This window comes from Neofelis nebulosa, chromosome 1 (assembly GCF_028018385.1).
Source record: "Neofelis nebulosa isolate mNeoNeb1 chromosome 1, mNeoNeb1.pri, whole genome shotgun sequence".
Classification (NCBI taxonomy): Eukaryota; Metazoa; Chordata; class Mammalia; order Carnivora; family Felidae; genus Neofelis; species Neofelis nebulosa.
The window spans coordinates 83447560-83472518 of NC_080782.1; the positions used below are offsets into that span (position 1 = coordinate 83447560).

The window sequence follows — 24959 nt, forward strand, 5'->3', positions numbered from 1 at the left end:
TATAGCAGCATTGTCTATAATAGCCAAATTATGGAAACAGCCCAAGTGTACATAGACTGATGAATGGATAAAGATGTGGTATATATACAATGGAATATTACTCAGCCGTAAAAAAGAATGAAATCTGGCCATTTGCAACGACATAGGTGGAGCTAGAGAGTACTATGCTAAGTGAAATAAGTCAGAGACCAACAAATATCATATGATTTCACTCATCGATGTAATTTAAGAAACAAAAATGAGCAAAGTAAAAAAAAAAAAAAAGAGAGAGAGAGGGAGGCATACCAAAAAACAGACTCTTAACTATACAGAGCAAAATGATGGTTACCACAGGGGAAAGGAGTGGGGGATGGATTAAATAGGTGATAGGGAATAAGGAGTGCACTTGTGATGAACATCAGGTGTTGTATGGAAGTGCTAAATCATACTGTACACCTGAAACCAATATTACACTGTGTTAACTGAAATTTAAATACAAACATTAAAAAAGAATTAAAAAACATTTAAATAAGCAAAAAAGAAAATGGTAGGTCCTTTAAGAAATACTAGGTAAGTGGGGTGTCTGGGTGGCTCAGTTGGTTGAGTGGCCAACTTCGGCTCAGGTCATGATCTCACGGTGTTGAGCTCTGTGCTGGCAGCTTGAAGCCTGGAGCCTGGTCTGGATTCTGCGCCTCCCCTGCTTGTGGTCTCTCTCTCTGTCTCTCAAAAATAAATAGATGTTAAAAAAAAATAAAAATAAAAAAAAGAAATACTAGGTAAGTGAAATTCAACACACCAGTGAAGATCATCTTGGTATTTTCTTTTTTTTTTTAATGTTTATTTTAGAAAGAGAGAGAGAGAAAGAGCAGGGGAAGGGCAGAGAGGGAGACACAGAATCCCAAGCAGGCTCCAGGCTCTGAGCTGTCAGGGCAGAGCCAGACACAGGGCTCTAACTCATGGACCAAGAGAGCATGACGTGAGCCAAAGTCAGATGCTTAACCAACTGAGCCACCCAGGTGCCCCCCAAAGAATAATAAAAAAGAATTAAAACATGGGGCGCCTGGGTGGCGCAGTCGGTTAAGCGTCCGACTTCAGCCAGGTCACGATCTCGCGGTCCGTGAGTTCGAGCCCCGCGTCAGGCTCTGGGCTGATGTCTTGGAGCCTGGAGCCTGTTTCCGATTCTGTGTCTCCCTCTCTCTCTGACCCTCCCCCGTTCATGCTCTGTCTCTCTCTGTCCCAAAAATAAATAAAAAACGTTGAAAAAAAATAAATAAATAAAACAAACAAAAAGAAAATGGTAGGTCCTTTAACAAATATTAGGTAAGTGAGATTCAAAATACTGGTGAAGATCATCTCGGTATTCTAGTGGAAAAGCAATCTAACTTTTTATATTTCTTGAGAGCCACTTTTATCAGAGGAACACAAGTGTTTTAGTCATATTTATATTACCTACTACATTTATTTTGTTTATGTATTTTAAGGATTCAAAAAGCTATTTAGTAGGCTATTCGAAGACATGTTGCCAAAAGAGAGGCTGATTAGCTTTAAAAACCTAACATTTTGCCCATCTGGCTTTTCTAAAATATTGACATATATAGACTGTTAAATAATCAGAATATACATACAGAAAGCAATGAATACAAAATCACTGTAACATTATTATCCAGAATGTTCTATTTAAAGATTCTCCTTTAAATTTTATTCTTCTGCTTCCTGAGAACTAGATGTTATATAGAACTACAAGGGGGAAAAAATTATACCATATTCCTCTTTTTGATCAAGTTAATTAACAGCTATTCTATAATTGGAATGTTTATTATTATCTTTTTAATGTTTATTTAGAGAAAGAGACAGCATGCAAGTTGGGGAGAAGGGCAGAGAAGAGAGAGAGAATCCCAAGCAAGCTCCACACTCCGCATGGAGCCAGACGCTGGGCTCCATGCCACGACCATGAGATCATCACCAGGGCCAAAATCAAGAGTCCAGTGCTCTACTGACGGAGTCACCCAGGGACCCTGGAATGTTTATGATTATTGGCATTTTCGCACATTTTGATGTATAAATTATTAAATGACTTGGATGTGCATCATGCAAACTTTTCATCTTAAATCATACTTTCTTTGCAGTGGAATAAATACATCCATTTTGTATATTTAACAGCATTTTCTATCACAGCCAAGAGTCTACACTAAAATGAAAAGAGGACCAACTACTTAATAGAAATGAGGAAAGCTCTTTTAAAGCAATTTCTTTCCTCTGAAAAACAATTAAAAATGAAACTGAAACTAAACAAGCAAGAAGAAGGGAAGTGTGAAATAACAGCATGTCCTGATTCAAACATTATGCAAATACTAATGTTAAAAAACAAATAAAAATACAGGGCACTTATTTACAAGTTTATCAGAAAAACTGGGCTATTAGCTAAACTTTCACAGAAGTATGAATCCTAGCAATGGCACAAACTGACTAGCACAATTTTTTAAAAACAAATTGCAGGGGCACCAGGGTGGCTTAGTCGATGGAGCATTCAGACTCAATTTTGGCTCAGGTCATGGTCTCATGGGTTTGTTAGTTCCAGCCCTCCATCAGGCTCCACACTGACAACACAGAGCCTGCTTGGAATTCTCTCTCCCCTCTCTCTCTTTCTCTCTCCCCCCCTCCCTCCTTCTCTCTCTCTGAAAATAAACATTAAAAAAAAAATAAAAATAAATTCCATTAACCTAATCGAGTAGCATCCTATTAGCAAGTGTTCTAGTTTAAGTAACAGTTTACAATAGATTTAGCAATGCTTTTTAATACTATAATCCTATGATAAACTTATTGGCTGGATCACTGATATAATTCATACAGATACATGAAAAAATTGATGTTTGTATACATAGAAAAAGACATTTATAGATACATGAGTAGTGTTATTTATATTTATTAAATCAGTGGTTTAATGATTCTTCCTATGACCCTGCAGGATTAAGAAAACAAGAAACAACAGCCTGATATGCCCATAAGCCCAAAGAGAGGATTATATAATACTGGTTTAATAACTACTAATGACTCAAACAATTCAACATCCTTATAAGAAGGGTCAAGTTTTATGTGGGTGATATGTTCTGGGGTACGGAGGATCAAGGGCTAACTGCCAGATGTCTTCCAGCGCAAGAAAGTAAGTAAACATGCTGCAATATAATTCTATCATTGGTATTTCTAAGGAAATGATAGCTTTTTCTAGAACTTGTAGGGAGTGGTCCTTCAAGCATTCACACAGAAGCTACTATCCTAACACAACAAAAAGAAGAGAAAACAAAGAGCATTTATTTAAAGTTAAAGGTTTTATCTTTACTGTCAAAAAGTGAAAAATTACACACTAGATTCTTAGTTACAAGAAAATACTTTTGTAATAATTTTTTTAAACATAGTAAGTATTTAAAAAAAATAGTTACTTACCTTGAACCATATAATACACACAACTAAGCAGATAATGATTGTGAACAGAGCTGGCATTTATGCAGAGAAAGCAACTGTCTCTGTGGTGTGGACTTTCCCAAAATATCTCCCACATGGGCCTATCCCTGATGCCTGAAATTCCTGTGCAGTTGGTGTTGGTTGGAAATGCAAATAAACCTATAGCAGTCATCATAATTAAGAACATTTTATTATGTACTAGCTTTTTAGGGTCTATGAATTCTTTACAATGACACATAGCTAGAACATACCTGAAGAGTATGACCGAGTGTATAGAAAAGAGAAGTCAGGAAGAAGTAGAGGCAGGAATACAGTTGAATGCAAAGGTCTGGTTCAGGAGGGAGGATAAAAAACCAGGGTGTAAACCACTGAGTGAAAGAATAAAGTGCTGCAAAAAATGGGCAGGGATGCTCAACAAGGTTTGTGGTAGGAAAATAAGCATAAACGTCTGATCCTCTGATTACATTGATTTTATGATCAACCATAATGCATCCTTTAAGTTGTATGCTAATAATTAAGATAAAGGATTTACTTAAAAGTTTATGTATGTGAAAAAATAACATATATATATAAACAAAACTGAGATGATATAGTTCTGTATTTTAAGTTTTTTTTTTTTTTTAATTTTTTTTTTTCAACGTTTTTTATTTATTTTTGGGACAGAGAGAGACAGAGCATGAACGGGGGAGGGTCAGAGAGAGAGGGAGACACAGAATCGGAAACAGGCTCCAGGCTCCGAGCCATCAGCCCAGAGCTTGATGCGGGGCTCAAACTCACGGACCGCGAGATCGTGACCTGGCTGAAGTCGGACGCTTAACCGACTGCGCCACCCAGGCGCCCCTGTATTTTAAGTTTTATGTAAAATATTATCATGTTCATTTTTCCATGCCAGTGAATATTCATCCTTTCAAGGCAACCAGTAAGTAACTGAAAACTAAAGTTTCTTAATGTTATTCTAGCGAACTATTTTGTTTTTAAACCTACCTCTCTTTTGATTTTAAATCTACTAAAGAAAATCACTTCTAAACTTCCCTTTTCTGGAAAGGATATACCAAGTCTTAAATACAATCAATATTGCTGCTTTGTCAAGAGTTTTAAAATTTTCATGGTTTCTCCTACCTAAATTAGCGTTTAACAGGGAAAGCAAATAAGTGAAAAAGGGTCAAAGGGTTGGATCTCTGTTTTAACCAGTATCACAAAAGGTATATACAAATCACTGTATTCATACTGAGTGAGTAGATTACTGTTTGGCTCTGAATGCGGTAACATCAAGTGAAATTTAGGAATTCTGTACCCTCTTGGCCTAAGAGCCAAATTAGGCCTTTTTAAATTTCATTCAGCTGGCCTTTGGAATTTTTTTCTTAAAGATGCAGTGTCCATTCCTGCCTCTTCCTTTAAAGATACAAAATATGTGTACTTGTGTGTATTTGACTCCAGTGTGTATAGGTCTCCAGTGGTGAGACCTAAGGCACGCTCTTATTCCAATGGCATTACTTGGGAAAGGAGCAGTCATACTCAGTCTTTTTGACGGTAAATTTAGCAGAAGAGGGAGCAAATGAAGTTGCAGCAGAATGACTCTGGTGAGGAAGAAATGGCAGGCTAAGAGGACTTATGGAGATATTCCATCTATCCAGTACCATACAAGGAACAAGTGCACTGGAGATGCTACTTTTATGGATAAAGCCACCCTTAAGGAAACAAGATGGACAAGAGGGGCCATGTTCAGGGAAAAAAGAATGGATAGACCGTCTATGTTGGCTAGCTATGGGGGATGAAAGTCAAACCTGCTTTAAGTACACTAGGAACTTTGTATTAATTACTTAGTAGAAGCATAAGATACAAAGTTAAACAAGCAAGAGTTCACTTTTAATGAGGACCTAACTATAGTCTGTATACTACATGTTAGTTCCTTCCCTTACTGACAATTTAAGTGCTGTTTACCCTTCTTATACAGATGAGGATACTAGAGAATCTTAGCGATTAAGAAACTAGCTCAAGGGTACACAGCTAGCAAAATGGTGAAACCAAGGTTTGGTTCAAAGCTCTGCCTGTTTGTTTCTAAACGCCTTTTCTACAATACCACGAACTTAAATTTCAGAATTTAGCCTAATACTTTTAACCACATTATAATTTTACAAATTAACCTATTTTTAGCTAGTACAAGAGAAAAATATACCGCAGGAAAAGGAATCTACTATGAGGGTGAGGAGATATTTAAATGAACGGTATTACTGAAAATATTTAAACATAATTTAAAAAATAACACTAATGTCTAAAATTTCAACGCATTTCTAGGAACAATCTAAAGGGTGCCATTTTTTTTTATTACGAAAAAGTAAATTTTCATTATTTTCTTTTCAAAATGGATCTCAGATGAATTAATTACTAGACTAATTCATATGGGCTTTTCTCCATCAAGAACAAGGAAACAGCCTATTTCAAAGTAATTTTGACACAAAGAAAGTAAAAACTAAGTCAACCTAAAAGTTTCAGGGAGGGGCACCTGGGTGGCTCAGTCCGTTAAGCATCTGACTTTGGCCCATGTTGCGCTCTGACAGCTGAGAGCCTGCTTCAGATTCTGTGTCTCCCTCTCTGCCTCTTGCCCCCCTGTGCACGAGAGCTCTCTCTCTCTCTCTCTCGAAAATAAATATTAAAAAAAAAAGTTTCAGGGGTATTTTGGGGCGCCTGGGTGGCTCAGTTGGTTAAGTGTCCAACTCCTGGTTTCAGCTTATATCATGATTCGTAGTTCCTGAGTTGGAGCTCCACATCGGGCTCTGCACTGACAATATGGAGCCTGTTTGAGGTTCTCTCTCCCTCTCTCTGCGCTGCCCCCTGCTCATGCTCTCACTCTCTCAAAATCAATAAACCTCTAAAAAATAACTTAAAAAAAGTTTCAGGGAGATTTTACTTTTAAGCAATAAGATGTCCTTAGAAGGTTAGAAAGAGTACATAATACATTGTGCAGGATACGTTTTCCATTAGCATATTTATGGACAATTACAAGAGTTACATATTTCATTACAGTTATATTATTGAGAAAGAGGATTCTGTACTTTCTTTAGGTTTTATTATTCACAGTCTATACGCAATTGTTCATTTTAAAAAGTGTTTAAGCAGTGAAAAGATTACCTTAGAATTAATAAGAAAAATACTCTTTAGTTAATAAAGCTATACTATTGGTTAAAAAAAAAAACATTTCCATGAAAATTTTGGATACTATTATGAAGTCATAAGAGGTATGAATTTTGATTATGAAAGGTAGCCACATTTAACCACTGTTTCAAAGACTGTTTCACATGACTATGCTTTCTGCTTTAAGGAAGCAAGAAAATATTACATCATCCAATTGAACCTAAGTCAACAGGCAAAAAAAAAAAATCGTTACTTAGAAAACAGATCTAAAAGGGGCTTATCTGCATTACTTGAAGGCTAATGGTCTTCACAGTAATTTATAACTTCAAGTGTTTAAAACATCCTGATTCATTTAAATTAACAATACTCTTTAAATCAGATATAATCAAGTTAGACATAAAAATACACCCCCAACATTCAACTTATGTACTGAACACCTGCAATACAGGTTATCAAAAGTTCCTAAAACGAGAACACCTTGCATATCAAGATACCTAGATACTTCTAGGTACTGAGGCATAACTTAACATAAACCAAAAAGTTCACTAGGCACTCTGTCGTCACACGTCTACTCTAAATTCAATTTAAATGTTCATACCTAAAGTCTCAACGAAAAAAAAATTGGGGAGGGGGACAGGATAGTCATTTGTCAAAAAAAGAGCTGGTGACGTCCAAAAATCAGGCTCCATCTAATTTCTGGGTCAAATCCTGACAGGAAGTATCTGAGACAAACCAAAAAAAATTTTTTTTCAATATTTAATCAGACACTTTGGAAGTGGGAGGAAATGTGAAAATGATTAGTCTTGTTCCCAGACTCAGGCAGCTAAGATATTATAACCTCCAGAAACGTACACCCTTCTTTTAGGAAAAGTGTGTGCGTATGTTTAAAGGCATACAGTAGCCGCAAATACATGATCATTACCATTTGGTTATGTTAAAAAATTCTACCAGGGAGAAAAGAATGGCACCACTTTCCCCGTCACTGGTAGGTGGGCCAGGGGGATCCGAGCCACCTGCACTGACGCTAAATTATGGAAAGCAGCCAAGAGACTCAGCGAGAGGCGTCCCAGTCGGTTCTATGGAAACGAGAGACGCGGGTGGCCTAGCGCCTTCCTGGCAGAAGAACGACCAGCCGAGCTGCGCAAACAGCAGGCGGGGGAAGCCGCTCAGCCCTGCACTGCGGAGACTCTCGGCGGCGGTCCCAGCCGCGGCAAGGGCGGAGCGGGGCGGGGTCTGCGGCCCCAGCCCACCAACGCGGGCGCAGAGCTCAGCGAGGCCGGGCGAGTGGGAACGAATGGTGGCTGCGGAAGGCAGGAGAAGCGGGCACCGCCGGCGCTCAACCCCAGCCCTTTCCCAATCTCACAGCCGGGCGCCGCAGAAACTTCGGGGGCAATGAGGAAACAACCCCAGAGAGTCAGGGTACACTGTGTCTTCCGAGCTGAGGCCCTTTACCTTCCCTGCCGGAGAGTCTGGGCTGCTTCCCTCGGGTGGCGGTGGTGACAGGGGAGACGACTGCCGCTGCAGCACTCGCTACCTCACTAATCCGGGCTCTGGGAAATAATTTCCCGCCGCGCGCTAGGCGGCCCCGGAAGCTATTGTACCATTTCCGGGTGGTTGTCAGTGACGCTCTCGATCCGTCGTCAGGGTGGTCCAAGCTGGTGCCTGACTGGGTTCTGGCGGGAGGGCCAGGTTCTGCTAGATGTGCGTCAGACGTGGGAGACGGGTAAGTCATTTTTCTGGGTTGCCTCCTGGGGCTGATAGTTCCGACCGGTCGGGGGCCGGTGTAGCATCTTAGCAGGACCAAGAAGTGAGCGGGAGAGGGTTGAACCAGGAGTCTGCATCCAGCCCTAAAGCGTTTGATTCGCTGCTGCTGGAAAAGGCCCCGGGATTCCGGCTCACCCCGTTCTCCACGAGGACAGTCCATCTCCAACTTGGAACTCGACCTCGGAATCCCAACTGAGGCCAAAGACAATGTGTACCCCGATTTGTAGTAGCGAGTCTTCCAGTATCCAAGGAGTGTCATTACTCTCCCATTGGCAGGATTTAGTCACTCTCGATTTTCGAGAGCTACTTTACCATCCTTGTCCTGGCTGTTTCCATTGCCTTGGGTTGCACCTTTTACAAATGTTTGGGATGAGGGAGTCGTTCATGTTTGGAATTAAACGTTCCCGCCGCTGTTTGAATTGGGTAAGAAGGTGCTTTGTTTTCCTGACTACCACGAGCTCCTGGACCGTAGATGTACGTTTTAGCTTTAGGAAACCTGTGATCACGAGGGAGAAAGTAGGTGTAGCTTCAGGCAGAAGTGCTCTTGCTCTGCTCCAGGTTTCCTCCGTAATGAAGGATTCGGGAGAATTTTGAAGACTGAGGTACCCACAATAATTGTAAAGAGATAATTGCTTGCGATGGAGAGATGATGTGAGGAAAGGTGTTCTCTCAGTGGAAGGTTTGAAATATGTCATTTAGGGAACCTTGGCTATTTCACTTTTATGTATGCACTTTCTTCAGGTAAGTAGTTTGCCTTCACCACCTTATAATTAAATCATTACTTTTCCCCCTAAAAGGCAGCTAATTTTTATTCCCAAACAGCCGGTTCCAAAAAGAGTTCTAGAAATTACCCTAAAGAAAAAAGCCCCTGATGCATTAGCCAAATTCCTTTTTACCTTTTGAGAGTCATGCAACCATATTTAGGACAGCACAATGATATTCTGATCTCCTTGTTGATTCACAGCTCAACCAACTTTTATAATATCCTCATTCGGTCCCAATTTTACCATGTTTATTTAATCTTGTGTTCTCCATTTGAAAGGATTGTAAATAATTGAAGGGAAATTACATGTGTCAATATAGCAACTAGCTTTTTAGACAGGCAGTGATCTTTTGGTATTCTTGCCCTTGATTTGTGGTCTTTGAAATTTATACAGCCAACGACTAATTCCACAAATAGCTAGCATTTGCCAGGCACTGTACATTCCTTGAAGTTACTACCATTCTACAAGAAAACTTGTATTATCCCTGTTTTGCCAACGTTTTCTACTGAGACTCAAAAAGATTGTGACTGAGACTGAAAAACATTCCCACAAATTATATAATCAAATGGCACAATTGAGATTTGAACAGTCTACATGACACCTAAACTTGGGCTCTTTTTACTGTGCTTTATACTCATAACTATAACAGAATCATTCTTTTTATTCTCACGTAAAATTGGATAGACAGTATGTCACATTCAGAAGTCAGAGGGATAGCAAAACTGGAGTATAAAGAGATTTTAGGGGATGTGTTAATGGGTTAACGGATTCCTTACGTTAAAGTATTAAAGATTAAGGAATGTGTTAAGGATTTAAGGTATCACCATGAAGTAACTTTGTCATATGAATAATCCGGTTTCTTTTCTATGTTGATTCTTGGCCTCTTTTAGCTTCCTAACTCAAACAAATGTAAATAATCTAAAGACCATCAGGATATAGATGACTCTAACGCCAGAATATCAGCTGTCTTTTTAGACAGGTGTTTCCTCTCTTTCTCTGTCTATCTCCCTCTCTCCGCCCCCCCCCCCAACACACACACACACACACACACACACACACACACACAACACAAAGAAAAAGAAAAATGAGGGGCGCCTGGGTGGCTCAGCCAGTTAAGCATACGACTTCGGCTCAGGTCATGATCTCATTGTTCGTGAGTTAGAGCCCCACATGGGGCTCTGTGCTGACAGCTCAGAGCCTGGAGACCGCTTCAGATTCTGTGTCCCCCTCTCTCTCTGCTCCTCCCCCACTCACGCATGTGCGCTCTCTCTCTCTCTCAAATATAAACAAACATTAAAAAAAATTTTTTTTTAAAAAAAGAGAAAAACTTCATAAAATTGAACTTTGTAATGCCCTGTAAGGAATTGCTATTTATTGGTTATTAGCAAAACTGTTACATTTCATTCATGTAACCCTCAGACAGATGGTGCTTATCACACATTTTAAGAGAGTATCCTTAATTAAACATACCCGTTCCAGTATTCTATTTTATGTAGCGAAGAAGTAGCCTAATTGTCAGGGAATTTACTAAAATTTCATTGAAATGACCATTATAAATAACATAGAACTTAGTTATAAAGAATATCCTATTTTATAAACACAAGTATCTATGTACAGCTAGTCTCAAATACTAATGTTCATTTTATTACATTGTATTAACTTCACTGTGTGAAAGGTATTTGCTTTGCGTAGTTCATAGGTAGATCTCAGGTGTTTGTTTTCAATCCAATGTTACTGCTATGAAGATTGAGACTGTATCTTTTGTCCATTATCCCATATGCAGCATTTAGCACAGTGTCTTGCATAGGGTAGGGGCTCAGTAAACATTTACTGAAGGAGTGATTGCTTTTCAAAATGTTCTTTATCCACAGAGAAGTATTTGTACATGCGTTTTTTTTTAAAAGGGTCTTACCACATACTTATTTATCGAAACTCACTTGGATGCTGAAATGTAATGTCCACTCCACACTCATCCTTAAAAGGCAATGTGGTCCCTTGCGAAGAAAATGGGACAGTGAGATGGGAGATAAGAGAATAGCTAATATTTATTGTTGTTCACACTCTGCTATGCAGTGTTCTATTTTATCCTCACAGAACTATATAGAGAGTATAATTACCCTGCTTTTACAGATGAGAAAACTAAAGCAAAGATAAGCTTGCAAATGGTCCTAGGTTACCATACTCATCAGGTGCCAGAGCTGTGATTTGAACCATTGCTCGCTTCAGAGGCCACTACCTTACCCACTTTGCTATACTGCCTCTATTTGGATTTTAATCCTGGCTCATCTACTAACTAGGTGTATACACAAAGAGAAATTTATTTCTCTGAGGATCATTTCTCAAATACTCAGTAATACTTGGGAGTCAGCTAAAGTCAGAGGATTTTACAGCTGAAGGGACCTTATAGATCATTTAAACCCACCCTCATGTGTTACAGATTAAAAATTAGAGACTATACAAATCAACTAAAAATAAATGAAAAATTGTCCATTATTCTACTCCAGCCCCAGTCCAGCACCTGCCTATTACCTCCTACCCCCAATCTGCTCACCTGGTTAGGGAGTAGTCCTGTCCTTCTTAGTGAATGGATGGCTGAGACTCAGGGCTCAGGCCCAGCCAGAGGTGGGAGGGGACTCCAAGGGTCCATCTAGCACTCCGTTTCTGGGGCTTCTCCCTGAGAGGACATGGATTCACATCAGTAGTGTGGGGATTGGTTTATAAGCACTTTGTTCCTACAGGGTGGGGGCTGGGCACTGGCACCTAGCTGAGATGCTGTTGGGGGTTCAGGTTTGGCTGTGGGTGGGGATTCTCTGAAGCCGTGAGGTCTTCTACTCCTGGTCTCCGTGGCTCCTGCCCCTTACTGATGTCTGTGACTCTGAGCAACTACCTGCCCGTGTCTAGGCCTCAGTTTCCTCAATTGAAGTCACTGGGTAGGGGACGCTTGCCTCTTTCCTCCCAGGAGTGGGTCCAGGACCTCCATGATGGGGTCAGTCTTGGGTCTCCTCTTCCTGATCTGCCTGCGCGCAGATCCCCAGGATTGCCACTTTTGGAAGATCTTCCACAGGCCTTTGCTACAGAAAAACAAAATAACAAAAACAACACCAAAAACCCCCGCACCTTGCCTCACCCACCTTCCAATGTTTGCATATATTGCTGACTTACTTCCAATACGCAGCTCTGACTGACGTACTGCACAGTACTGCTAGGCTGTGTTCTTTTAGAGGCTGGGAAACAACCAGGGATTAATCCTTAGACATGATGATTCTACAGACGCCTGACTTACCTCTTCAGGTGACTCTGGTTAAGGGAAGTTTTTGAGTGGTGCACACAAAAGACTGCAGTTGAATCAAGAGATAAAGGTAAAAATCAGCATAGAAATATTAAAAAGTATCAGGAAGTGTGAAGAGAATACTGCCTGCCATCCTCAACTGCTGACATGTTATTGGAGACAGGTTTTTGAAACAGTGCCCCAGCAATTTTCCTGTAAACTTTGGTACAAGTCAGTAAGGAGAGAGGTGGCTCAGGCTTAAGTTGCTAATAGAGTATCTATAATATTTATGAATGCCCATGTATTCACAGAGAGAGAAGAAACATATATAGCTGTTTAAATCATTTGGTGGATTCTTTGCTGAATCACATTCTCAGCAAAATTAGCTAAAACTAAAAAAAAAAAGTTATTTTGATTAATTAGGCAAAACAGTAAAATGTAAAGCAGCTGAATTCAGATAAGACCTGCATATGAGCTCAAATTCATGAACTTACACATGATTGGAAAGGATTTACTTAAGTTATTTGAGCTCCAATTTGTTCATCTGTCAAGTGCTAATATCAACCTTATAGATTTATTAGGATTAAGTGTGATAATGTGTGAAAGCACACAGGCATCAGAAAGAATGTTGTTAGGGATTTGTCTAGTTTTGTTGTTTAATGTAGTGTAATTGCTTTAAAATAAGGTCTGGGCTCTAACTCTGAAGGCAAACAGTTCAAATCCCAGCTCTGTCACTAGTTGTGAGACTCTGGGAAAGATGTTTTTCTGTTCTTAGTGTTTGTTTACTTATTTTTAAAATGAAAATAGTGATAACGTGTTCATAAGTTTTGTGCGAAGATTTAATAATGATGCATAGAGTTTAATATGGTGGCAAGACTTGTATGCACTTTCTTTGTTGGCTCAAATTCCCGGAAAAGCAGATCCCAAGAGGGGTTTAGACTTCCTAGAGGTTTATTAGGGAAGAGGCCTGTGAAAGATAAAGAAGGGGCAGCAAGAGTAGGAGGGAAGTGCCTTCAGGCCTCAGTGCAGGTCTGACCACCTGCAAAGGCTGGAAGGAGGGAGGGAGGAAGGGAAAGAGCAAGGAAGTCAGACTGCTGTGCTGTTTTAAGAAAGCTTCAACAGCACAATGGGGAATATGTGATCCAAAGTCATCTGTTAGAGGAATCTCATGTTACCCAGTGCTCAATATAATGTTAGCTATTAGTAAAAATAATTGGTAGTTGTCACATGCTATAATTTACAAGTGTATTTAAACTTAAACTCTTGATTTTTTTTTTTAAGAGCTGGGTTTTTTTTTTTTTTTTTTTTTTTTTTTTTTTTTTTTTTTAGAGAGTAAGTGGAGGGATAGGCACAGAGGGAGAAAGAGAGAGAGCATCTTCAGCAGGCTCTATGCTGAGTTTGGAGCCCAACAAGGGACTCAATCCCATGACCCTGGTATCATGACCTGAGTTGAAATCAAGAGTCTGACGCTCAACCGACTGAGCCACCCAGGTGCCCCTCAACTCTTACTTTTACTGTCTGCCCTAACCTCCTCTAAGACAAGTACAATCCCTGCTGCCAAACATTGACATTATTAACATTTGAGGGACATATTCTTAGATCAACAACTTCCTATATTTTATGACACAGTTTTGTTAGCCAGTGAACAGTTGAGGAATCATAAGATCCAAATAGCAGTTGGAAAAATGCAAACATTAGCTAAGCAACTGATTTTTTGACATTAGGTAGTCAAACACAATATGCTGTTTAAATTTCTCAATTCATGGAGCACCTGGGTAGCTCATTGGGTTAATGGTCTGACTCTTGATTTGTCTCAGGGTCTCCCAGTTCTTGAGATCAAGCCCCGTGTTGGGTTCTGTGCTGACAGTGCAGAGCCTGCTTTGGATTCTGTCTCTCCCTCTCTGTCCCTACTTCATTCCCTTGCGCCCCCCACCCAAAATAAATAAATAAACTTTAAAAATTTTTCTAAATTCAGGTATCCAATAAATACAACAATCTCCAAAACCGGAGTAATGTTAATATCCATAGTTGAATATTAGCCCAAATATACATTTTTGTGAATGTACATTTTTTCTTCCTCCCAAACATACTTCTGTAGTAAAAAGATCATGATATTACAGTTTTGTAGGCAACCCCCTCACTTTTGTTTTTAACAAGCAATTGTGGATGTCAATCAATTCAGTGCTTTTCAAATGGCAGATTATAACTCATCTGTTTGGTGAGTACTAGCATGTATTTTTATTTTAGATGTGTGTGACTTTAGGATTTGGATATAGGATGTGTTACTGTGCTTTACAGTTGAATTTTAAAGCAAGAGATTTAGACTAACTTTATTATCTTACATAAGGAAATGAAAACTAAAAAGGTAGTTTAAGTTGCCCAGGTAACTCAGGAAATGCGACTTGAGCCAAAAGTTAGGTCTTAAGAATCTAAATTTAGGGCTCTTTTTTTTTTTTTTTTTTTTAATCATGCTTCCAAGAAAAGACTTGTTTGTCCTATTTAGGGGACGTAATTACTCTATTTTCCAGTTGGTTACTATGGCCGTCCTTTTCTGTCACTTTCATTATTTGTTTGCTAAGGTTACTGAAAAGGGCTCTTCTCTGACTCAGGCCATTCATTGAGTGTCAGAGACATTGTACAGTTGTAGTTGTTTCTAGCATCCGTACCATGTGACCTGAATTTTCCATTTTCCCTTTGGGGAACACAGCTAATCCAACAGTTTAAGTCTGGAGTTTACGTAATTTAAATTGAGGAGTGATAGGAGCTCTTTTTGAGAAGCATTTTACTGATGAAGTCTTAATTTTTACTGATAGCAGTGAATATTATTCTGTGCTTCATTGGCATGATGACATTTTTTATCCATGTTTCTTGCTATTTTAGACCAGCTCACTGATATTTTTTTTCACACTAATATTTTTAAATGCAAGTTTTGTGGATAATCACATGTTAATTTATTCCTCTATAATTTTGTAAAACATCATTCTTTCCTTTTCTAGCATATATTAATACCTGCCCTCACAAATGCCTGTGGGCTAATTTAGCCTCTCAAGGGCGAGCTCTGTCCTTGCTAATCATAGATTTGACCGGGAAAGACTTTGGGGGTGGGGCTCTTTGTAAATGGAACCCTCCTTCCATGCCCTGTTTTTATGTTGTCTTCTCTATCCTGCTAGCCCAGTGTGGCTGCCTCAGCTTATTCCTTTGATAGACTTTATCTGATCATGATCTTTCTGGGGCTTTCTCCTTTATCTTACTAGGCAGTTCTCAAATTTTTGGTTTAGGAGTAATTTACACTGTTAAAAATTACACTCAAAAAGAGTTTTTATGTATGTAATTCTATCTACTTATACTTATTATATTATAAATTAAAATTAAATATTTTTTAAAAAGTAGTTAATTCAATAATAAAGCCTTACACATTAACATATAGAGCATTTTTTTAAAAAGATGATTATATATTCCCAAAGAAAGTTTTAATGGAAGAGTCGTATTTTGTTTTTGCAGTGTCTTTAATGTCTGGCTTAAAGAAGAGTGCTGAGTTCTTAGATCTGCTTCTGTATTCAGTCTGTTGTGATAAGTTGTTTTGGATTGAAGTGAACAAAATCCAACCTCATACAGACATCTGGTTGGAAAAGAAAGGATTTTTTTAAATGGCCTTTTCAGATCATTGTGAATATTTTTCTTTGATCCTATACCCAAACTTAGTAAGTAGGATTTCTTAAAGTTTAATTGCAGTGTGAAATCTGAAACCCTGTCAGTGAACTTTATGTAATCTGTTACTGGTCTATCTTGCACTTTGAAGGACTCTTTTATAAACATATGATTTTGTTACATAAAATATTGGCCATATGGAAAACACTGATTCATTGAGATATGCTGATCTTCCAAATCTTAATACCTTTCATTATACATGATTAAAAAATCCTACTTGTTAATATTACCAGCAGTCTCATCAGGAAAATTTTTAAATGTTGGGAACCTCTCCCTCTGACAATATATGAATTTTCCAAAATTCTTATTTTTGCTTTGAAAGCTGTAATTTTATCATTGGCAACAAATGTTGTCTAATGTTTTCCTTGAAGTGAGAGCTCAATTTGGTTAATTTTGAAAAAAAAATGTGTGGTGTACTCACAGGTTGACTTCATAAAATTACTAATCTTTACTGCCTCATTGAGGACATTATCAAGTAAACCTGGCTTTACTTGTTATTCCAATTGTGTGATTGAAGAACTAGGACTAAGGTGTTAAAACAGGATATACCAACCCCTCCCCCCTGCCCCGCCCCCAGATGCCTACATCCTGATCCCTGGAACCTGTGAATATGTGAGATTATATAGCAAAGAGGAATTAAAGTTGCTAATCAGTTTACTTTATAATAGTGAGATTATCCTGGATTATCCAAATGGGTCCAATATAATCATGATGGTTCTCAAAAGTGGAAGAAGGAGGCTGAAGAGGAATTCAGAGTAATCCAGTATGAAAAGGACTCAACCCACAAAGCTAAATAGAAAAGGAGGGAAGTGGGCCATGAGCCAAGGAATGAAAGCAGCTTCTAAAAGTTAGAAAATGCAAGGAAATAATGCATCCTCTTCAGATCCTCCAGAAAGGAATGCAGCTCTCCTGACCCATTTCCTTTTAGGGTGGTGAGACCCATTTCAAGACTTCTAACCTAGAGAACTATCAGATGATATAATTCTGTGGTTTTAGAACAGTAAATTTGTGGGAAGTTAGTACAGCAGCAATAGACCACTGACACAACTAATACAGTTTGGGGACTGCAGTTTGGGCCTGGGCATCATTGCTTTTGCAGTATTAGTACAAATGTCTATCTAGTGAATGGCATAGGTCTTATTATGAAAATAGTTTTGAAATTTTGAATGCCCTGAAAGAATATTGGGGCTCCATCCAGGATCTGAGTACCACACTTTGATATCACTTTAACTTTTCCTTTGTGCTTCTTCTGTGTCAGCCACTTGAATAGGTACTGAGGTGCAAAAATTAAGAAGGCCCAATCCAGGGGTGCCTGGGTGGCTCTATCAGTTAAGTGTCTGATACTGGATTTTGGCTCAGATCATGATCTCATGGTTCACGAGATCAAGCCCCACTTCGCCCTGCATTGGGCTCTGTGCTGACAGCTTGGAGCCTGCGTGGGATTCTCTCTCTCTCCCTCTCTCTCTGCCCCTCCCCCTGCCGTCTGTCTGTCTCTCTCAAATAAATAAACAAACACATTTTTGTTTTAAAATGCACAGTCCAATATTAAAATTCAGTTTAGTGGTTGAAAGAGGTAAGCAAATCAGTAATTGCAGGTAGTACAGAATGACAAGTGCCCTAACTAACATACTCAACGTGAAGCAAAGTGACCTCAAACCAGTTTTCATGTGCTTTCAGTCTCCTGAAAGATATTATAAAAATAATTACAAAATGCAAAGTGCTTTTAAGGAAATATTCCCACTGACAAGGTGAGGGATAGTGCTTTATATTCCCAGTAGCAGTTTATGACGGTTTCAGTTTCTCCACATCTTCCCCAGTACTTGCTATTGTCTTTCGATCATAGCCATTCTAGTGAATTGTGAAGTGGTACCTCTTGTAGTCTCAATTTGCATTTATCTAATAACTAATGATGCTGAGCATCATTTCGTGTACCTAATGGCCATTTGTATGCCTTCCTTGGAGAAAAGATCTGATCAAGTCCTTTGCCATTTTAAAACGGAATTACCTGTCATGTTATTGTTGCGCTATAATAATTTCTTTATAGGTTGTGGGATATTATTCCCTTACCAGGTATTTGATTTACAAATATTTTCTCTCATTCTGTAGATTGTTGTTTCACTTTACTGATGGTGTTCTTTGAAGTGCAAATGTTTTTAATTTTTGTGAAAACCAATTTACCTGTTTATTTTGTTAATTCTGCTTTTATTGCTTTAAGAAACTATTGCCCAATCTAAGGTCAAGGAGATTTATACCTGTGGCTTTTTTTTTTTTAATTAACATACTTTGTGCTTATAGTTAGGTGTTTCATCAATTTTGAGTTAATTTTTGTATGTCTTCTGATGAAGAAATCTGACAGTTTTACATGTTGGTATCCAGTTGTCTCACCAGCATTTCTTGAAAAGACTAATCTTTCCCTATTGAATTTTCTTGAAATTCTTATCAAAAATCAATTGGACATGTATGGATTTATTACTGGACCATCAATTCTATTCCATTGATTATATCTCTGTCCTTAAGTATAGCGTGTCACACAGTCTTTATTACTGTAGCTCTGTCCTAAGTTTGGAAAAATGGGAAATGTGAGTTCTCCTTTTTCTTTTTCAAGATTGTTTTTGCTATTCTGGGTCCCTTGTATTTCCATATGAATTTTAAGATCAGTTTGTTAATTTCTGCAAAATAAGCAGCTGAGATTTTGATAGAGACCGCATTCAATTTGTAGATTGATTTGGGAATTACTGCCCCTTTCACAATATTGTATCTTTCAATCCATAAGATACGGACTTTTAATTTACTTAGGGCTAAGTCAAGTTTTCACAATGAGGTTTTGTAGTTTTCAATGAATATCTTGGACCTCTTCTGTTAAATTTTTCCTAAGTATAGTATTTTATTCTTCTTGATGCTATTGTAAATGGAATTGTTTTCCTAATTTCATTTTCAAGTTGTTAATTGCTAGCATATAGAAATACAGTTTGATTTTTGTTTATTTGTCTGATGGCTTACATACTTTTTGAATGTATTCGTTAGCTTCAATCATTGGGTTTTTTTCCTTAGAGTTTTCTACATACAAGATCTTGTCATCTATAAGTGAATGTAGTTTTACTTCTTCCTTTCAAATCTGGATGCCTTTTATTTACTTTTCTTTCCTAATTGCCCTGACTAGAACTTCCAGTACAGTGCTGACTAGAAGAATAAAAAATGGATATTCTTGTCTTGTTCCTGACTGTAACGGCAAAGCTTTCAGCCTTTTACCATTAAGTATGAGGTCAGCTTCTGGGTTCAATTCCTAGTTTGTTGAGTGTTTTTCATCATGGAAGCTTATTGGATTTCCACACATTCGTTTCTGCATCTATTTAAAGCATTATGTAGTTTTTGTTCTATATTCTGTTAATAAAGTGTGTTACATTGATTCATTTTTGTGTGTGATTCAACCTTAAATTTTTGTGATAAATCCTACTTAGTCATGGTGTATAATTCTTTTCATATGTTGCTGGATTCAGTTAGCTATGTTTTGTTGAGTATCTTTGCCTTTATACTGGTTTATAGTTTTCTTGTAATGTTTTTGTCTGGTTTTGGTATCAGGGTAATACTGACCTCAGAGAATGAGTTGGGAAGTATCCCTGCTTCTGTTTGTTAGAAGAATTTGTGAAGGTTTGGTGTTAATTCCTCTTTAAATATTTGGTAGAATGCACCAATAAAGCCAACCTGGCCCTGGGCTTCTCTTTGTGGTAAGATTTCTGATATTAACTTCAATCTGTTGATTTGTTATAGGTCTATGCATATTTTTAAAAAATTTTTAGTCATTTCAGTACTTGGTATCTTTCTCAGTTTGTTTCACCTAGATTGTATAATTTGATGATACACATTTGTTTATCGTATCCCCTTATAATCTCTTTATTTCTGTAATGTCAGTAATATCCCTTCTTTCATTTCTAATTTTAATAATTTGAGTCTTTTCTCTTTTTGACTGGGGGGGGGGGGAGGTCAGTTTACCTAAAGGTTTGTCAACTTTGTTCACCTTTTAAAAGACTCAACATTAGTTTGATTGATTTTCTCTGTTGTTTTTCTATTATTTTTATTTACTTCAAATCTAATCCTTATTTTCCTTCTGCTTGCTTTGGGTTTAGCTTGCTCTTTTTCTATTTTCTGAAGATTGAGAGTTAGGGTATTGATTTTAGAACTTTCTTTTTTATTTTTTTAATGCTTATTTATTATTTTTGTGAGAGAGTGAGAGAGAGACCATGAGTGGGCTAGGGGCAGAGAGAGAGGAAGACACAGAATCTGAAGCAGGCTCCAGACTCTGAACTGTTAGCACAGAGCCTGATGCAGGGCTCAAACCCGTGAACCGGGAGATCATTACATGAGCCAAAGTCAGTCGCTTAACTGACTTAGACACTCAGGTGCCCCATATCTTTCTTTTTTAACATAGGTTTTTAGTCTGCAGTTTTATTTTCTTGTGTTGTATCTGTTTGGCTTTGCTGTCAGTATAATACTGTCATAGAATTAGAAAGATTTCTTTCCTTTGTTTTCTGAAATAGTTTGTGAAATGTTGCTATTATTTCATTTTTTTATTTCATAGAATTTACCATTGAAGCCCTTGGGACTTTGCTTTTCTTTATGTGGAGATTTTGAATGACTAATGTCTTTCCAAGAATGTGTCTTTTTCATCTGCATGTCTATTTTGTTGGCATGAAGTTGTTAATTGTGTTGTCTTATAATCCTTTTGATTTCTGCATAGTCAATAGTGACATCATTTTTATTCATTATTTTGATAATTTGTGTCTTTTTTCTTCTTGATGACTCGTGGTAACAGGGTGCAATTTTATTCATTTTTTCAAAGAACCAATTTTTGACTTTATTTTTTCTATTGCTTTTCGCTTTTCTGTTTCATTTATTTCTGCTGTAATCTTATGTGTTGCCTTTCTATAATGCTTTTTGTGTATCCCATAAAATGTGACATATTGTATTTTCACTATCATTCAGTAAATTTTTTTTTTTATAGAGATTCTCTGACTTTATTTCTTTTTTATTTTATTTTTGAGACAGAGAGAGACAGAGCATGAACGGGGGAGGGGCAGAGAGAGAGGGAGACACAGAATCTGAAGCAGGCTCCAGGCTCCGAGCCATCAGCCCAGAGCCCGACGCGGTGCTCGAACTCACGGACCGCGAGATCGTGACCTGAGCTGAAGTCGGCCGCCCAACCTACTGAGCCACCCAGGCGCCCCAGTAAAAATTTTTTTTTAATCTTTTGTGATTTCTTTTTTGATATTTAGAAATGTGTTCTTGGGGCACTTGGGTGGCTCAGTTGTTAAGTGTCCGAATCTTGGTTTTGGCTCAGGTCATGATTTCACGTTTTGCGGGTCTGAGCCCTGCTTGGGATTCTGTCTCTCTCTCTCTCTCTCTCTCTCATTCTCTCTCTCTGCCCCTTCCACACTCGTACTCTGTCTCTCTCTGTCTCTCTCAAAATAAATAAACTTTAAAAAAAAGTATGTTCTTTAACGTCCAAATATTGAGGATTTTCCAAGATTTTTTTTCTACTATTGATTTCTATTTTAATTCTGTTCTATTCATAGATTATGCTTTTTATGATCTTATTTATTTAAAATTTGTTGAGACTTATTTTATGACTTTGCGTATGGTCTAATTTGGAAAATATTTTTTGACATTTGAAAAATTGTGTGTTGTGGCATCATTGAATGGAGTAGTATATATGAGTTAGGTTGAGTAGGTGAGCGATATTTTCTAATACTCTTGCTGCTTTTCTGTTCTATTAATTTTTTATAGGAAAGTATTGAAATATCCACGTATACTTGTCAAATGATCTATATCTTTTTTCAGCTCTGTCGTTTTTTGCTCCACTGATTTTGGTGCTTTGTTTTAGTGCATATACATTTATAAACATTATTTTTTTGTAATGTACTGACCCTTTTATCATTTTGAAATATCCCATTTTTGTTAAACATTATTTATTTTCTTTTTTAAATTTATTTTTCTTTTGTTTGTTACTGTTAAAATTTCCTTTTTATTTTTATTTTTTTAAATATTATTTATTGTCTATTTATTTTTTTTAAGTAGGCCCCAGTTTCAACATGTGGCTCAAACTCATGATCCTGAGATCAAGAGTCACATGTTCTACTGACTGAGCCAGCCAGCTGCCCCTCAAATAGTATTTTTTTTAAACATTAAAAAAAAATTAAAAAAAAAAAATTTTTTTTATGTTTATTTACTTTTGAGATAGAGAGAGACACTCACAGTATGAGTGGGGGAGTGGCAGAGAGCGAGAGAGACACAGAATCCAAAACAGGCTTCAGGCACTCAGCTGTCAGCACAGAGCCCGACGTGGGGCTCCAACTCACGGACCACGAGATCATGACCTGAGCCGAAGTCGGGCGCTTAACTGACTGAGCCACCCAGGTGCCCCTCCCCCCAATTTTTTTTAATGTTTATTTATTTTTGAAGGAGAGAGAGACAGAATGTGAGTGGAGGAGGGGCAGAAGGAGAGGGGGAGACACAGCATCCTAAGCGTCCTGAGCTGTCAGCACAGAGCCTGACATGGTGTTTGAACTCATGAGCAGTGAGATCATGACCTAGATGAAGTTGGATGCTTAACCGAGTGAGCCAACCAGGTGCCCCTCAAATACTACTTTTTAAAGCCTATTTTGTTTAATATTAGTGTAGTAACTCCAGCTGATTGCGGTTACTGTTTGCATGGCATCTTTTTCCATCCTTTTACTTTTAATATGTTTTTTGTCTTAGGATGTAAGATATGTATCTTTAGATGACACGTGGTAGGATCTTGCTTTTTTATCTACTTTGACAATTTCTGCCTTTTGATTGAGGTGTTTAGACCATATACATTTAATGTACTTATTAACATGGTTGGTTTTACATTTTCCATTTTGCTGTAGTTTTAATATGTGTCTTTTTTCTTTGAAGCTTATTTTATTTTTGAAGTATATTTATTTTGAGAGACAGACAGATGGTGCATGTGAGTGGGGGAAGGGCAGAGAGAAAGGGAAAGAGAATCTCAAGCAGTCTCCACCCTGTCAACACAGAGCACAATGAAATGTTCAATCCCCTGAATCATGAGATCATTACCTGAAGGAGATCTAGAGTCAGATGCTTAACCGACTGAGCCACCCAGCCCCACCCCCCCCAACAGTGATTGTACTTTTCAGCTCCAAAATTTCCATTTGATGTTTTTTTCTAATTGCTATTTGTCGAGAATCTATATTTTGTTCATTGTTGTCTTACTTTCCTTTAATTCTTTAAATAAGGTCACTTGTGTTTCATCGAACATATTGGTAATAGCTACTTTGAAGTCTTTTAAAAAATCTAATATAATCTAGGGACACTGAGATAGTTTCCCCTATTTCTTTGTATGTCTCATAATTTCTTATTGAAAACTGGATATTTTAGATCATCTATTGTGGCAACTCTGGATTCTGATATATTTTTTTTCCCCTGAAAGTTGTGGTTTTGTTCATTTGATTGTTTCTTTGTTTAGTAATTTGCCTAAACTAAGTACAGTGACGGTCTCTCTCCCTTGTGATGTGTGGCACTGATAAATCTGGGGTTTTTTGTTTGTTTTGTTTTTTTAATATTCTTGTTTTGAGTTTTACATTTGGCTTTCTAGGACTTGATCCTGTGTCTGTGTATGTTAAACTTTAAGGTGATTGTTGGACAGTGCTCGTGCTTAAATCAATAAGTCTTCTGTAATCTACTCATGGATCTCTGTATTGATAGAGGAATGTATTCAAAGTTTACACTGTTTTCAGGTGTGGTATAGCTTTCACTCTCTGCTGGGCTTTTTCACATTTGCTCTGTGCATGTGATTATTCAGCCTCAGGAATATGTGACTAGCTTTGTTCCTCTCTGGTCTTGATTACACATCCTCTCAACCTTAGGTAAGAATATATCTATCCCAGTTATGACCATGACCTTGGACTAAAGCGGCTGTTTACTCTCCCTACTTGCCCACTTACAAGATGATCACTTCCACTGAAATGCTGCTGGACATGGGCATAACCTACCACTCAAGTTCAAGCCCTATTTGATGCCCTATTTGATGACAACAGAGATGTTTCCAGTCTTAATGATCTTCCTCACCCTGGAAGAACCTCTTTGCTGACTGAGTTGTGGTTGATGGTGATAAGAGGCCAGACCAGAATGTAACAGGGTCTTAGTGTTCTTACCTAAAGATCAGCAGTCTTTCAAATATAAATGCTTCTCAAATTGTTATTGTCCCTTTGGTCAATTTCTAGAGCACTGAAATGACTGTGCTTATCAGTTTTGTCTGGCTCTTTAGTTTCTTTTTAGAAGAATATTTGCTGATTGTCTGGAAGTCCTACTTCTGGTCTTATGTATATGTTTTTTTTTTTTCTTTATTACAATGATGGAAAATTTATATGTTCTATTGTTTTATCTGTTTTTTGGAGGGTAAAGTTTTGTTTTATAGTGGTCCCAAATGTGGAGGAAAAAAAAAGATTTTCTTGAAATGCCCAGTGGTTCTTGGCTGTGCATTCATATTAGAAATGAGAAAATCAAGAATGCTGGCAGTCAGGTAAAGGCGTGAATGAGGTTGACTTTTCTTTAGAAGTATCCATACCCATACTGCCTTTCCTAGTTTTCTAGACTGTTAATGCATTTCTTCAACCACAACACTTCTCCCATGTGCTTATTTTTTTTCTCACAGTCAGATATTTAATCAGGAACAAGAAAAAGACAAAGTACATAGTTGCTTGTACAAAAAGGTAGGGGAGGGAGATTTGGCATATTTTAGCTTCACTTCTTACTCCACACTTCTGTCAGGGATATCAAGCCATTCCCTTAATTGCAGCATTCTCTACACACACTCTAGAGTTTGACTTTTCCTTCTCTGCTTCTTC

At 37.9% G+C, this 24959-nt stretch overlaps 2 protein-coding genes across 6 annotated transcripts in view; one reads left to right on the top strand and one right to left on the bottom strand.

Moving 5' to 3' along the window:
- SLF1 (SMC5-SMC6 complex localization factor 1) overlaps positions 1 to 8142 on the bottom strand; it is an 83909-nt gene extending 75767 nt beyond the window's left edge. Inside the window, exon 1 of one of the 3 annotated variants that reach the window (XM_058681481.1) lies at positions 8023 to 8142. Coding sequence is in view for 2 of the 3 variants with exons in the window: in XM_058688560.1 (XP_058544543.1) it covers positions 3421 to 3477 (57 nt within the window). In the remaining variant the exon portion in view is untranslated. Of the gene's footprint in view, positions 1 to 3420; positions 3939 to 8022 lie in introns of those variants that run through there. The other 2 variants (XM_058688560.1, XM_058736975.1) reach the window with 2 other exon arrangements.
- A 4-nt stretch (positions 8143 to 8146) lies between these two features.
- The window catches only part of KIAA0825 (KIAA0825 ortholog), a 387603-nt gene continuing 370790 nt past the window's right edge, over positions 8147 to 24959 (top strand). For all 3 annotated transcript variants that reach the window (XM_058729962.1, XM_058728632.1, XM_058729187.1), the window contains exon 1: positions 8147 to 8293. The gene's annotated coding sequence lies outside the window, so the exon portion shown is untranslated. The remainder of the gene's footprint in view (positions 8294 to 24959) is intronic.